The sequence below is a fragment of the Zeus faber genome, assembly GCF_960531495.2.
Source record: "Zeus faber genome assembly, chromosome: 7".
In the NCBI taxonomy this organism is placed as follows: Eukaryota; Metazoa; Chordata; class Actinopteri; order Zeiformes; family Zeidae; genus Zeus; species Zeus faber.
In genome coordinates this window covers 24,993,961-25,010,081 of record NC_137203.1, presented here as the reverse complement: position 1 = coordinate 25,010,081, position 16,121 = coordinate 24,993,961, and the positions used below count along the sequence as shown (strand labels likewise).

General features: G+C 47.0%; 1 protein-coding gene across 1 annotated transcript in view; it reads right to left on the bottom strand.

The window, feature by feature from the left end:
- Nucleotides 1-3,672: 3,672 nt before the first annotated feature.
- dtx1 (deltex 1, E3 ubiquitin ligase) overlaps nucleotides 3,673-16,121 on the bottom strand; it is a gene marked incomplete at both ends in the record, with an annotated part of 31,847 nt that continues 19,398 nt past the window's right edge. Inside the window, 8 exons of the mRNA XM_080003336.1 lie at nucleotides 3,673-3,897; nucleotides 4,189-4,278; nucleotides 5,546-5,707; nucleotides 6,012-6,170; nucleotides 6,446-6,507; nucleotides 7,843-8,004; nucleotides 8,317-8,378; nucleotides 15,346-16,108. Coding sequence (XP_079859462.1) covers nucleotides 3,673-3,897; nucleotides 4,189-4,278; nucleotides 5,546-5,707; nucleotides 6,012-6,170; nucleotides 6,446-6,507; nucleotides 7,843-8,004; nucleotides 8,317-8,378; nucleotides 15,346-16,108 — 1,685 coding nt within the window. The remainder of the gene's footprint in view (nucleotides 3,898-4,188; nucleotides 4,279-5,545; nucleotides 5,708-6,011; nucleotides 6,171-6,445; nucleotides 6,508-7,842; nucleotides 8,005-8,316; nucleotides 8,379-15,345; nucleotides 16,109-16,121) is intronic.

Here is a 16,121-nt window from a genome sequence, read left to right as displayed (position 1 = left end):
TCTCCACAAACAAAAACCCTAGAGATAGAGAAATAAATATTTTTCAATTAACCACAGTATAAAGCAAAACCCTGGATGACATTTCGAAAGAAGCGAGGAATTGAATCATTTACAAACCCTACACGTTGCCAATAGACATATGCGCATTTTGGTGGACATGCACCTCTCGTAGATCATCACTAAAAGGACATGACCCTACTGTAGGAAATGAAACTGGACGTGCTTGTCATACATTCAAATGCGTACAAGGACAAACAAATAGACACTTTTCACACAGGATGTACAGGTATAATTGAAGAGAAATTGGTACATTATGGACTGAAGCTTACTACAGTAAATGACACCTTACGAAAAGGGCCCTTCTTGCTACACATAATATACGTATTAGCTCTTACATAGGGCAAATTGCATAAACATCATCCCACCTTTATAAACAAAGAACCAACACGTTTTGTTGTTCGTCATCCTCTCTGAACCCGAGAACTGTGTGAACTGCCGACAGATCTAAAAGGGTCCGCCGTAAGAATTGCGCTCATACATACGGATTGAAACGCTTAAAATCAAAGTTACAGTAAAGAAGCAATCAATCATTTTGGATTTATACAACTCTGTCTCAAGACCTTTTCTACTTAAAAAAAAAAAAAAAAAAGACATTTTATTCCCTGATAAGACTTGGAAGGGTTCCTTCCCGCCGTCTCGTATAAAGGTCATCAAAAGCCAGCGAACGAGAGAAAAGTTGAAATCGAAACAGGAAAAATGACCAAACTGCTTCACGGAGCCGGGGAAAGAACCAGCTGAAAATAGCTTGGCTCGTTGTGGCCAACACCGTAACAGTCCACTTGGGTGGACTTTGACACAAAACACAATATTGAATTAGGATGGGGGGGATTTGGTCAACTTCAGTGTTGCGGTTTTCCCAAAGTATTGTAAAACTAGTTATATTTGGGATAATTGTGCGCAATTAAATACCTGACCGAACTTCTCCCTCCCTACAGGAATTTCACCGATCAGGGAAATCTCGCCCCATCTCGTACTCCAGCGATCTGAAAATAAAAAAGAATGATCTAAATCGCTCTTTGACCGAGACCTGCAGTTTCCACCTTCGGGATTAAAAAAAAATAAAATAAAAATTAAGTCAATAAATTGTCCATGGGGGGGGCGGGGGGGGGCATCGTCATGCTGTTAAAGTCCCCCCTCCGATAATAAAGACACACTTACTGTAGAACTGGAATCCCTCAGGGGCTCAACTACACAGATTCTACATTAAGGTAACTACAGCAGCGTAAGCTAAGACTACGGGTATTATAAGAAGTTCAGAACATGTCATACATACTTCAACAGTCCCTGACATACTGACAAATTCATATTTGTCAGATTTGATGTATACATGTGAGCATGTGCCTGTATATAGATATGTGGACAAGTCGATGTACAGTATTGACCATTTTCTACACAGAGTAGTATAAAAATAAATGAACTTACACCATTGACTCAAAATGAGCTCAGATTTAAAGGTATATTATGTATGCAAATGTACATCATATTTTTCTAACGGAATATATATATATATATATATATATATATATATATATATATATATATATATATATATATATTTCAAAACATTACAAGCCAGTTTATAAATGTCAACTTAAAAAAATAAACAACAGGTGTTGCCAATATAGTTTTAAGACATTTCCCCCCCAAGAAATGAAAGGGTTGAAAAAAGCAAACCGCTGCCTCAAAGTGCTATGGAAGACTATGATTCACCCCCTAAATATTCAGTGGATTAAACCCACAAGTGGGTGCCCAAACTGCAAACCTTAACATCAATGTCCTTTGGAATGCCAAAATCTATCTCAGCTCATTAAAATTGATCAGATATAATTATGGAGAATTATACAACACTTGGTTGACTGAGGAAAAGAAAATACACGACTTCAAATGAAGACTTCAAACGTTCCTGTCGCCAACAGGCCTGGAGTCTGTGTAACTGGGGGTGGGGGGCAAAGAGAGAATTCATTTTTACCTAAACATCAATATGGAACTACGCTCTAGAAAACCTTGACGGGCCTCGTACTGTAGAACGTGCATCCCTACCGCTGAGGAGGCGGAGGCAAAGGGGGCGTGGCCACATGTCACACCGAGACACCGAGTCAATGAGCCCACAGAGGACGCCGCGTGTGCACGGCCACCGCCGCACAAATATGCTGCAGAGAGCAGCGCACAGTCCAACGCCGCACCGGCCCACCAGAGGCGTGCAGATCCCAGTGGAGCGCACAGTGAGGCTTGGCCCAAGATGGATCCCTGCAGGGGAAACAGTAAATCTTTGAGAGTAGCGCTGTTAACTCAGAGGCACGCTTGGATCCTCTGTTCAAAGACTTACACTAACCCCAATATGTTAATATCGCAGAACGTGCATGCATACAGCTCAACCCCCGAGAGAGCATGGGTGGATGGCGTCGGGTTTCTTCCAGCTGGAGGACAATAAAACCGACTTTATTAACAGAGGTCAGCATCATCAGTTTGCCAAAAAAAACAAAAAAAACTAGTGGGTCTAACCTCGGCAGGGAGAAAAAGCCTCCTTCATTGCCGCAGCATTTCAAGGTGCTCACTTCCTCGTACAAGCAGTCAAACTGATTGGTAAGATGCTTGCTTCCACGACATCAACTACACTTCCCTTCGAATGCAGTCTTCAAGGTTACCCTTCAAAAATACAATTACCACTGAACACTAATATTTCAGCTCGCCGGAACTGAACACATGCACTACACAGTAGACCTTCACTTCTCAAGGTGATTGATACATTCTATCCGAACTCCAGCACACCCACAATTTGCAAGTTTGGGTGAGTGCAAGTCCGACACAAACACCAAGCCACGCGTTAAGCGTTATGAACGAAGTTATTTAATTTCTACATCAGGAAAGTAACGGGGGAAGCCATTGACTACTTAAGTTAACTGCGTATTGAAATTCTCCAGAATCTTTCTACACAATATTAAGAAAACAACTGTGACTGCCAACATACTTCCAACAGCGTATTTCCGTGTGTTCAATAGGTACATATTAACATATTAATTAAAATGTTCCATATTGGAATACATCACTGATCCCGTTCTCCTTGCAAAAGTTGCAACATTCATAATGCAGATTTTGTCTGGGCCAAGCAATTTGGAGACGTCCATTTGCTGATGTTCTACCTGATGCTCTGGAACCCTCATCACCTCATGTACCGAAACCATATTCCATATGTCGCACAAAGGATTTACATTCCCTATAACCTGCAGCTTGAATTGTTGAGATACAATTCTCACGTTATCTCCCCACTCGTTTACCCCTTTCCAACAATTTTGCAAACAAGATACATTCTCAAGGTATGGACCAAGAGGCACCCATGGGGAAATCTTAAGATTTTAGGTAATGAAAATTTAACAGAATTAACTGTATTAAATCATCGACCATAACCATGTTGTTTGCTATATTTCTGTTGCTCCTGCACCCACATGGTGTATGTGTAGGCTCTGTTTTGGGTGAGGGGCGGGCGGAGTAAAGGACTTGCTGCTGCTTGCATGTCCCCCCCCCAGGGCCCACGCTCTGGGAGACTGGTGGGTGGGGGGAGGGAGGGGGTGGCGGCGGTGAACTGATGCTCCTCGGTGCCCACTCTGCGGGCCCTCAGTCCTTCAGGTTTTCCTCGCCCACCCCCTGGGCCAACAGCTCCGTCAGCACGTTGTCCAGGTAGTTGGGGTCCGGGTAGCCGTGGCCCGTCAGGTTGGAGCCAAACTCCGTTTTGTGGTGGATCTCGTTCCACACCACCGTGTCCGACTCGCCCGTGGTGCTGGACGTTCCGATGGTGAAGATGAGGCGGCGGTCCCAGGCCATGATCAGGAGCTTCAGAACCTGGGGGGATGGAGGAGAGTGAAGTAGTGGAGGTGCTTGGATGTAATGGAAAGGACCAAAATCTTTGCGAAGACACCAGAAAACATTGGGCTTTGCCCTTAAAAGTTATCACAATGCTACATACACAGTATACAGAGCTGTAATAAACATCGTTGGAGTATTGGACCTTTCTGTCCAGAAGAAAGAAAACTTTTTCCTTGGACCAAACGGAACCTCACTGCAGTAGGCTTTAACGCTTGCTAAGCGTTCTGCGCTGGAGCTCGGTGTCTTGGAGCGGCATCAAAACTTTACCTTTCTGCCTTTGTCGTTGTCGGGGAGGTAGCAGTGCCGAGGGAAGCCTCTGGCGCTGAACTTCTTCCCGGGGTTGGGGTGCTCAGCGGTCTGGGGAAAATGTCAACAGCGAATACAGTCACGACTTCTTGTTTCTCTTTCAATTACAACTTAAATGTAGAGGGAAATGTCAACGGCGCCCACAGGACTGCCTTGCGCGAGTCTTTCATCGCCCCTATCCACACGCGCTCATTCCTGTGTACAATGGCCTGGCTGTCAACGTTTGGACGAGATTAAACCTCAATGAATCTCGTCTCTGCCAGTTACACCCAGCGGACACCACAGAGGAGGAATGTTTAGAGAATACTGACGATTTTTTTACTTTCTCCACAGGCTCATGCAGTGCACTCACTACATGCATAAGTATGTGGAGTTACCCAAGGAGCCTACAGCCCATAATGTGTATGCTAATATCCGCTGAAATGTCCTTGTACTTGGTAGGGGAATGCCTTCCATGCGGGTGTGCGTCTAAATCCCATCTAGTTCACATGTACCATTAAAATGAGCCTACTCTATTTCATGGAATTTTGCACTCTGTTGTGGAGTAATTTCCTTTCCTCTGAAACAGACTGACTGAGAGGATGATTATAGAGGGAGAGAGAAAGATAGAGAGAGAGAAAGAGAGAGAGAACGACAGAGAGAGCGAGCGAGCAAGAGAGAGAGAGAGAGAGAGAGAGAGAGAGAGAGAGAGAGAGAGAGAGGGAGAGGGAGGCCCTTTGAAACGTCCCCTTGCGTGCTGTGTAGTGCTGTGCTGCAGTGTGGACTGGCCGCTGGTCAGATGCCCCCTCACGGGAGACTAAGCTTGCTCATCTGGTATTAAAGGTCAGTTTATTGACTTTATTACAGCTCAGCTATGCAGTCAGAATGAAATATGTCTCCCACTCCTCCCTTACACCTATTTCTTGCCCCCTGACTGAAGGGAGGCGAAATGAACAGTGCTCCCTTTCAGAGAAGGTAAAGCCTCTCTAAGGGACGCTATAAAGCCAGTTAAATATTCCCATTGACAGGACGTTGAAAGAAGGCCAAAGGCCAGCTTGTGTTTCACTTGTTACTGTCGCTGTCTTTCACCCCTATAATAATATTCCTATAGCTTCCCATTCTGACTATTTACTACGTATAATAGTTTGTAATTTAATGCCACTACTACTACTTCTACTACTACTTTGTTGACGACACAAAGATCAACCATGACATTACTGTCATGTGCAAAGGGCTGGCAGCTGCCCGTCGAAAAGGCACAGGATGTGGAAAGACAGGAGTTAGAGTAGTTGGGAGAAAGAGAGGGGTATTTTTGGTGAAGGGAGACTCCAGACCAGACCTGGATGCCGGCAGGAATGTCGTAGACGATGCGGATGGTCTTGGAGTCTTGGTAACCGGGCAGGCAGTGGGGGATGACGTGGTACTCCATCTTCCCTGGGGGCTGGGTGCCAGTCTTCTCCCCGTAGATGGCCTTACACGTCGGGCACTGAAGACTCCCATCCTTTGTAAAAAATGAATACAAATAAAAAGAACGGACAGACGTACGACCGTTTCGGGAAGTTCTTGCCTAAAGCAACAGTTACGATGATAGATAGATAATAGATTGAATCAGTGGCTGGCAACTCCAAGGGGTAGATCGGTATGACAGGTAAGATTATAGAAACCTTTGATCTTTGCAAAACAACTTCAGGGCTTGATCGTGAGCCAAAGCCATGTATTTAAATCCAACTTCACAACATAAAAGATGTATCACTTCATCACTGAGAGACAATATGATAGCGTCTGGCTGACAAGTGCTCACCCACCTTATTGCCATTGTTGTACATGGCCACCAGGCACAACAGATGGTACATGTGGCCACACTTGCCAAGCTTGCCCACAAACTCTGGCTTGATGCCTTTGTGCTGCAGGACGCCTTCATAGCCGGATGACATTACCAGCCTCTCCATGCAGATGGTGCAGTCCTGGCAAACGGCACCAAACACACCTTCGACTCACCATTCGGCATCACACTTTGTAAAGGCATTCACTATTAACTTTCTTTCTTTCTTCATACCTTCTGTATCTGCTGAATGCACATATCTGTCCTTAGTGTGTGTGTGTGTGTGTGTGTGTGTGTGTGTGTGTGTGTGTCTGTGTGTATGTGTGTGTGTGTGTGTGTGTGTGTGTGTGTGTGTGTGTGTGTGTGTGTGTGTGTGTTTGGGTGCATGCATGTGTGTGTCTGTGTGTGTGCCCTCACCTCATCAGGGACTACTTTTATCTTGTCTGTGTATCTCCGGACCACATCTTCTGGGTTTTTTCCTGGGAAAAAGGACCATAAGAGTATTCAACCGAGTACTTACACATACACCCAAACACACATGTACGCACGCACGCACCAAAACACACACAAACACACACACACACACACACACACACACACACACACACACACACGCACACGCACACGCACACGCACACACACACACACACACAGCCTGATACACACAGGCGCCCACTTTCACACACACTTGAAGAAGATGAGAAAGCGATCTAACGTGGGCATGCTGCACTTGTTCAATATGATAAGTCAATATGAAGCGGGTGATGCTTGCTTGTCCTTTAATTACTCTGGAATAACTCCCAGATCTGTGTCAGAGTGTGTTTTTACGAGGCGTCTACGACCACTCCTCTTGCCCAGAAGTACCCACCTGGGTTGCGGTGATCACAGCCAGACTTGCACCTCATTAGATCAAGTGGGTTTGCCTGTGCGTGTGTGTGTGTGTGTGTGTGTGTGTGTGTGTGTGTGTGTGTGCACGTATGCATGCTGAAGTGTTAAGAGGCATTTGAGATGTAAAACAGGAGGTGACCTTCAGCGCCGACACACAAGAACAAGTGAGCCATTTCCAGCACAAACCTACAGCTATCTATCTATCTATCTATCTATCTATCTATCTATCTATCTATCTATCTATCTATCTATCTATCTATCTATCTATCTATCTATCTATCTATCTATCTATCTATCTATGTGCCTGGGCTGTTTGGTGTTTACTCATAACTCTCGATGTACAGTGACCACTGCACACAATAGAGGCAAGGCCAAACATCCAGGCTGATCAATGAAGAAAAACGGCCCCCCCGGGAGCCCTGTGGTTTCCAAGGTGTCCATTGACCGGGACCTTATTTAAGCCCCCCCACCCCCCACGACAAGCTCTTGATAAACGGGGGCTTCTCTTATTCAGTCCAGGTCAGAACAGGGCAATATGACCGTGGCGATGTGGCTGAGAGTGAAGGCAGTAGCAGTTCATCTAACACAGCGTGGAGGCGACTCAATGGGCACACACCCATCAACTAGCTGCTGCCGAGTCATTTTCGTTAACAGTATGCGTGCCGCCACTCCACTGTCACAGATACTTGGCTTAGTTGAGCCGCTTTCGGCTGCCACCGCAGCTTAGATCCAATTGCTTTAGACGCGGAGGTTTGTGCGAGTCTGACCTGTCAGAGAGCCGGGCCGAGGCAGTCAGGCTTCTCATTTCATTAACCAGCCACCCAATAGAGTCAACACCATACGAAATGGTTCAAAAACTTAAAAAGTGAGGACATAGGGTTTCAAGTCAGTTGATTCCTTTCTGCTCCCCACATCCTCCATCTTACCTCTCCGTAGGTGCTTCTTCTTGGTCTTGCGGCGGATGCCGTTGACCCCTGGCACGGGCTTCATGTCGCTCTTATTGATGGGCGGCGGGTGGAGGATGGGCTTCGGGGCGCGTGTCAAACAAACGGGCAAGCCTGCCGCACACATCAGGATACCAGTCATTCCTGGAGCGTGTGGACGTAACACACACACACATGCACACACATGACAGAAACACAGGTAGAGGTAGACAAAAAAATATATATACTGAAATTATGACAAATGAGTGAACAATGACATCACGACAACAGTAGGCTACAATATGTATGTGACAAATAATCTCTTGAACTTGATCTTGAACTTGAACTAGGTTGATTGTTATGTAAAACAAGTTACCTAACCCTCCCGGGGAAAAAAAGATGACTAAATAAAAAGTTAGCCTAAGGTGTGTTCCTCGCATCTGCTGAACATACATTCAGAGAGAGAATTTGTCTGACCTGCGAGCGCCGGGTGCACTGGACCAGATCCGGTCAGATTCTTCACCGGGAGGGCGGGAACTCTGCGTGGAATAAGAGAGAGAAAAAAATAAAAATCCACTCTTTGAAATGTTTGTGTTGACGTCATGCACATCATGCAGCAAAAAGTCTTCATCAATATTCAATTTGGAAAACGTCCTTTCAAGACCATTATCATATGAGGATATTCAAATCACCATATTTGCATAATGCAAACACATTCTATTAACAAGGAACTCATTTTTATTTATCTGTCCTAGGGTGGACAGCACAGAAAATGTCCCAGATTGAGAACGACAACACTTTACAGTTCCGCGATGCTTAGCATGTGAAAAAAACACAAGGCTCAAGGCACAGATGGAGACGACTGCAACGAGATGAGACAGCTTGACTCATGACCACGCCGCTGCTGCTGGACCTTGATTGGGAATGGCATTTGCAGGGGCCCAGCCGTGCAAATCCCACGCAGAGGACAAAGACAAAGACAGTCGACTTGTTTACCCGGCGAGACCCTTCGGAGCAGGGCGGCGGGAGATAAATGCAGAGCCGACAAAAAAACGGCGGGGCTATTTACACTGAATGCCTGCAACTCCAGAGGTCACTTTTAAGCAGAGAAAGGTAGGACCTTCATTTCCTACGTCACAGTTTAGAGTCCAAGTCCCACCATGAATCCCACCAGATAAATGGACTGCGTTTATATAGAGCTATTAGGGGATAGAGACTTGCTCGACCTCTGGAGCTCACCCGTCCAGGGTGGGTTCTTATCAAGCTTCCTCACTCACGCACTCATTCACTCATATGAGGAAATACATCCAGACTGAGGTTGTGGACAGAAATCGCTCTGTGGTTTCATGGGCCCTCGTGAATGCCCATGGAGAGGACTGCACGGAGCTTCTTTGTTTCCATGCCAGGAGAGCACTGCCATGAGGCCCTGACAGTAGGTCCTGCACGTGTTCCATCACCTCTGAGGTATAGAAACCAGTGGTTGAACCAGCGGACCACATCCACCAGACTAAAGCACCGGGGTAGGCCAGGTACACCACTTGTTCAAATTAATGAACATGTCATATGGGCGACATCCGATTCACATTAGCGCATAAAGCAGGGACCTATAGTGAAATAGCTACCTTATGGCCAAGGTGTGTTACTGTGCTTCGGTGGGTAAAACCCTCCCTTTTATTCAAACACGGAATTTTATCAAGTCCAACGCACAGCCGGCTCCCGTCCCCTTTCAGCGCGTGTATAATTCAGGCTTTGTTTGGAGAGTGTCGAGATGAAACAACTGATTTTCATGAAAAAAACAAAAAACGGAACATGAAGCCTTTAGAACTGTTTCTGTTTTGCATCCCATCTGCATATGTATACACAAACACACACACACACACACACACACACACACACACACACACACACACACACACACACACACAACGCGCGTATAGAGACGAGCTGGTCATGAATGTGTTATACAATTATTAATAGGGAATGCTTTGGACTCCATATTAATCGGGTTAATTTTTACTGGTATTCTAGCGAGGGTGTCGACACTGGAACATCTAGCGAACCGCAGTTTAATTACATATAAATAGGCAATCTTAATGAAACAGCTGCACACTGCTCGATTTGGCAGCAAAATGAAACATGGAGATAGATCCGGGGAAGGTATCTGCTACGCCAGAATGAATGTTGATGATATGTTGACAAAAACCTGTCGAAACTGTTATTAACATATGAATTGACGTGAAAAATTAAAGATTTAATGAAATAAATTAAATACATATAATATATAGAAATGATATTATATTATATTATATTATATTATATTAATGTATTTATTTAATTGAATATATGTACTAATATTTAATTTAATTGTGTTGAATTGAATTGAATAAATATATCAATGCCCTTGACGGTGACCAGTTTGCGACATCCCAGTGTTGATACAAATTTTGTAAACCAACTTGACAATCTGCAGGCATCTCCTCCACCCACCTCTGGCACTCTTTTGCACCCGGCTAAACTTGTGACTCCTGGACTTGCCGAGAACCGTTCACCTCCAGCGGACGGTGACCCCACCCGTCCCCGCGGCGCCATCGTGCAGCTCTGGCGCCCACTGACCCACGAAACCTCATTTTCATCACCATCTAATGACAAGCCCTGAACACTACCACCACCACAGCACTTCCCCCCTTTCTTTTTTTACTTTCTCTTACACAATAACACACAAATAAAAATGTTTTTGCCCTTTTAGTAAACATCTAGGAGCACAAAGGATAGACTGTGTTACGACCCGGCGACAACCCTGCAGAGAATGTCTCATGATGTTCAGCAGCTACAGTAGCGCCTGGATCTTACCGCCCACAAAACATGATCGGTTTTTACGAAACAAAACAAAACCCTGAGATGTTCCATTTCTCAGTCACGGCGGCAGCAGAGATTCTTGGGGATTTATTCAGACTCGGGACAGCTGCAGTTCCTCTCGCCCTGCCAGCTCTCATCACTCTCTTCCCCGAAAAAACACGTACACTTCACCGCTTTCTTCTGTCCATCCTTCCCTCCTGCTCCTGCTCCTCCACCTTCTCCCGTTTGTCCTCCTCCTCCTCCTCCTCCGAGGAATCAAGACAGAGGTGATGAAAATTTCAGCCAGGAACTGACCCGAGCTTAAAAGTTGCCTCTTTCTACTTCGAACAAGTCCAAGGTGGGAGGTGTTCCATGTCCCCAAAACCAGACCGAAAATTTCTACGAGCAGAAACTCAGAACTGCGTGTTACTCAAACTTGTGGATATTGTGTGTATATGATCCAAGTGAAAACCAAGATAGTGTGACATTCAGACTCATGTTAATTAGATTAGATTCAACTACTTGTCATTGCAAGTACAAGTACTGAGGCAAGAAAATGCTTTATACCAATCTTAGCAACTTAAGCATCTCGGAGAGTGGGCTGCCATATAGAGGTACCTAGGGAACAATTAGGAGGTTAAGTGTCTTGCTCAAGGACACATCAGCACGCTAGGAGGAGCTGGGGATTGAGCCTGCAATCTTGTGATTACCAGAGAACCCGCTCTTCCTCCTGAGCCACTGCCCCCCTCATCATGCTGACCTCAGCGCTCCCATGACCCTCAGCATAAAGAAAAGGGATCGATGGATTGCTTCTTTAGATTCGAACATCCTCATTAGTCTCTCCGCCTCCTCGACAGTTATTTCCTCACTTCTGTTGTGCTCCATCCATCCGTCCCTTAGCGAGTCACAAGCTCGCCGCGAGGACTTAATCACATCGGAAGCCCCAAACACAGAAGCCACATTTACTGTAGGCCTAGTTAGAAAACTGCTGACGGAGGACTAATACCTCCTCATCTGTTTACCACACGCCATAAAGAGAGTGTGGTGGGGGGAGAGGAACTCCAGCAGCGCCTTAATCGCATATTGATGTGGAGAGAGTAAGGCCGGGGCCAACGCCGCCCCCTCGGCAATTGTGATGGAGATTAAAGAGGGGTTAATGCACTTTACAATGCACCTGAAATGCCCTAAAATAAGCAATAATGGTGCGGAATAAGCTGGAATTGCATCAGCTTAGTCCTGATCCCTTTTAATTAAAAAAATATATATTATTTTAATGGAGGGCTTCGGAGTAAAGCAGCGAAGCAGCAACCACCGGGATAACGATCTAACACAAAGCCCTCCGGTACAAACCCGGTCTCACAGTCTTGATACATGAAGAGGGAAGTACGTCAACACGAGCACCAGCAGCTGCCCTGTGCAGCTTTTGGAATATGCAACCTCATTATGGTCACATGAAGAAGAAAGAAGGGTCTCTCTCTTACCCCTCATCCTCCTGCTCCCTCTCCACATGCATTGTCGGTTGCATGGAAAGGGAAAACATCGGCGCTGTCTGGCTGGGTGACAAATACCTCTAGGTCTTGTTTCTGTTGAATAAGGAAGTCCATGAGGGGAAGTGCAGGAGAGGAAGTGGATGAAAACTCCCTTGGTTCATGCAAACTGCTCAAGCTCATGTGTCTGTCCTCTTATCTCCATCTATCTCTATTTCTATCTCTGTCAGTGAGCGGTAATAAGCAAACAGCTTACGCGCAGAGCGCTTTGATGTAAAAAAAACCAAGCGGCTCGTTGATCATCCGTGTCCCCTCCAGCACAGCTCCACCCAACAAACTGAGATAAGACAGCGGAGATAAGATATTGTGTGGAGGCTCCATTTTCTAAGATGTTATCATGCTGACATGTTGTGTGTAGGATGTCGTCTGTTTCTAGTAATCAGTGGCCCCATCAATCAATCAGCCGACCAACTAATCGATCGATCGATCAATCAATGAATATGATCCAGGTGACGCAAAGGGATTACAAACAGTAACAGAAGACACATTGTTGATGTTTCCCAGATTGTGACATCCTACAGACAGTGTATGGTAAGGTCTGCAGGTTGCAGTACATACACAACTAACTTCCAGGTAACAGTGTAAAACAAAACCCATGTTTTCAAAAACCAGCAGTTGGTGCCACTTCTAATATTTATTTATTACACACCGTTCCCCAGATGAAAAATCGGCCCCAAACGCCACCCTCCGCTCCCCCGCCGGACCACGACCGGCAGGCTTCTTAACATCGATATTTGAAGTCTGACCTTCATCATCCTCGACCCGTGCAGGCCTGAGTTCCTAATGCTGTTACACATTACATGCGGGGATTAGTTTTTTCTCCATCAACGAGGAACATATAATCCTATTTTCAGATACAGTAAGGCGAGACGCACGTGTTTGTGCATGTGTGTTTGTGCGTGCGTGCGTGTGTGTGTGTGTGCGTGTGTGTGTGTGTGTGTAAACGTGTGTGCAACCGCTTTAGTGAAGGTGCTGCAAATGACATGTTTGTACACAGCATAAGCCAAAGAGTGGGTGTGTGAAAAACACACACACACAAAAAACCAAACAGACAAGATCTGAAGTTGAGTGTGGCGTTGAGTGTGTGTGGGTTCTCTTGTTCAGCGTCTGCAGTGTGCGCTCGTGGCAATGTGCAAGGGAGTTCACGTTGCCACCGCGTGAGAGTTTGGGTCTTGAAGTCTGCGAGCTAACCACACTCATCCTGTACATCGAGCCACTCGCCTGAGAACCGGTGTGAGCTCCGCCCCATCGATCTCAACACGTACTCCATCCCCAGCTTCTGTTGTTTCTCTCCTCGTTATTTCTCTCCGCCAGGTAACGGCTGCCCTAGGAGGCGTGTAAAGCTACGCTTTATAAAACAACTTCACCAACACCTTGAAGCCTGAATCCTCCAGATACATCTGAGGCCTCATCCACACGTTTATGGATATTTCTGAAAAAGCATCCCCCCGCTCCCTCTCTGTTGAAAAAAAACAAAAAAAAACCAAAAAACCCCTGTCCACATCAGCAGTGTTTGCGAAAATCTCTCCATCCACACGAGAGTAGAAAAACTATTTTAACATTTTCACATAAGCATGCCCCGGCCAATAGGGGGCAATAATATGTCATAAACCTTGGTGTCACACGCCACAGAAGAGCATGAGGAGCAGGCACGTTGAGCTTCTTACACGATACTGTATGGGCAACATTTCTAAAGTCGGAGGGACTTTTAAACTTCTAATGGAGACACGGTGGACAACACAACGGTCGTCGGGGGTTCCTGACTCAAAGTTGAGGTCCCAACGTCGGCGTTTTCAAGAAGCTCCGTTTTAATTCCCCCACACGAAAACGCGGAAATCCAGAGTTTGAAAAAAAACCTCCACCCTTTCTACAAGCTTTGTTTCCAGTGACCCAGAATGCGCGTTCTCGTGCCAAGGCCATGATGCTGAGGAGATACTACAGGGCCCGGGAAGATTTCACTTCTGCTTTTACGCAAGGAATAGATTCAAGCCGGCTACATCCACAATCCCTTTCGCTTGCCAACTGGATGAAACAGGGTCACAGCCTGTAATGAGGAGCGAATATCACACATTACCTTGCAGCGGAGCAGAATTTAGGCCAGCCAAAGCGACAGAGCGAGCGTCCCGGATGAAGGGCGGCACCATCTATCCCCACGCATAATAGTAACTGTGTCTCTCCCCGTGAGTAGGGAGAGCAAAATGGAATCAAATGAGATCGGCATGGTGAGGATTTAATTTTAGTAAAGAACGCTGGATTGCGGTGGCGGTGGCGGTGGCGGTGGGGGGGTATCAGTTACAGTGCGAGATGCGGTTCCTCTCCTCCCCCTCCCTTTCATTTGAATCGTTCCCAGGTCAGAGCGCTCTTCCGAAGCTCCCGTTTTTCCTTGATCCATTATTCATTCCTCCCCGAGCGTCGCTGTGCCTGCACAGCAAATAGGCTTCCATGGCTACGCCGGAGTGCAGCTCTATGCAGGGACACCTTCCCTACCAACACACACAAACAAACACACGCTCACACACACACACACACACACACACACACACACACACACACACGTACGGACAAACACGCAGACGTGTACGACTTTCAAAGAGTTTGCGTTGGAAACTTAACACAGTGTTTCATCCAGGGCTCGGGATGGCGGTGGTAATGAATTCGTTTCGAAAGCAGAAGCACCAGACTGGAAATGGAGGAGCTGCAGTGTTTCACACGTATTGGGGTCAACATAAGCCTGTTATCTAGGAATACCATTACCACGGTAGTCAGGGAGAAAGGACGGCAGCAGTGGACCTGCAGCTTTCTCTGCAGATCACATTGAGTATACCGTTAACAAGAGCGGCCAATAAATCAGCAACATAGAGAGAGACTAAACAGAGATAGAGGGAGAGGGAGAGAGAGAGAGAGAGAGAGCGAGAGAGACAGACACATGCAGGCAATGGCTTTTTCAACAAGCAGACAAGAAGGGGGGATTGTCTCTGTCTCTTTTTGTATCTTCCCATTGCTGTTGGCTGCAGAATCATCTCCAGTCCGAGCATTATATGGGCAGCCGTGAGAACTAACAGGCGAGTGGAGGCCGAATGGAAATGAAGGGGAAAGAGAGGGAGAGAGCGGGATTTGGGTTTACCCTGGTGGGATGGCTCCTCTGGCGGCACCCATGGAGATGCGCTGGGTGCCTGGCCGGTTCAGGTTGTTCTGCCCGTTGATAGTGAGGGTGTGGTGGTGGCCGTGCGAGGCGGAGAGGGTGGGCAAGGCGGGGGAGCAGGGGAAGTTGGCAGCGGACAGCGGCGTCTGCACCTGCTCAGCCTTGGTGTGGCCCCCCGCTGCACTGATGATGTTGTTCTTGTTGGGGGCCGAGGAGGCCGAGGAGGATGGGGACCAGAGCGTTGTCCCAGAGAAGGTGTTGCTCTGCCGCACCGTCGCGGTGCTCGCCCCACTGGCGTTGCCCCCCGCCGCTGCCCCGCCTCCGTACAGCTTACGCCGCTGCGAGGCCAGGATGGCGTTGGAGGCGGCCCTGGTGCTATTGACCAGGATGCACTGCTGGCAGGAGCAGGGCTGCCCTGAGCTGGCCCCCACCGGCCACGACTGGGATTTGGGGATGGAGCCCATGATGAGGGGGTAGGCTAGGTCCATGCGCCGCCGCAGGCGCCGCTTGCGTTGGCTCTGCCTGTTGGTCTGGGCCATGCTGTTAAAGTCAATGAGGTAGCAGAAGCCCAGAGAGGTCAGGTCCAGCCAGGGGTGCTGCTTCTCGTAGGCGTTTTGGATGGTCACGCAGATCTCCATGTCATAGGGTGTCCACGAGCCATTGTCGTTCTCCCACTCCCACACCACGCCCTTTCCTGGGGCAGACGACGGCTCATAGAAGTTCCTCTGCACTGGACGCATGGTGCCTGAAGAGGAAGG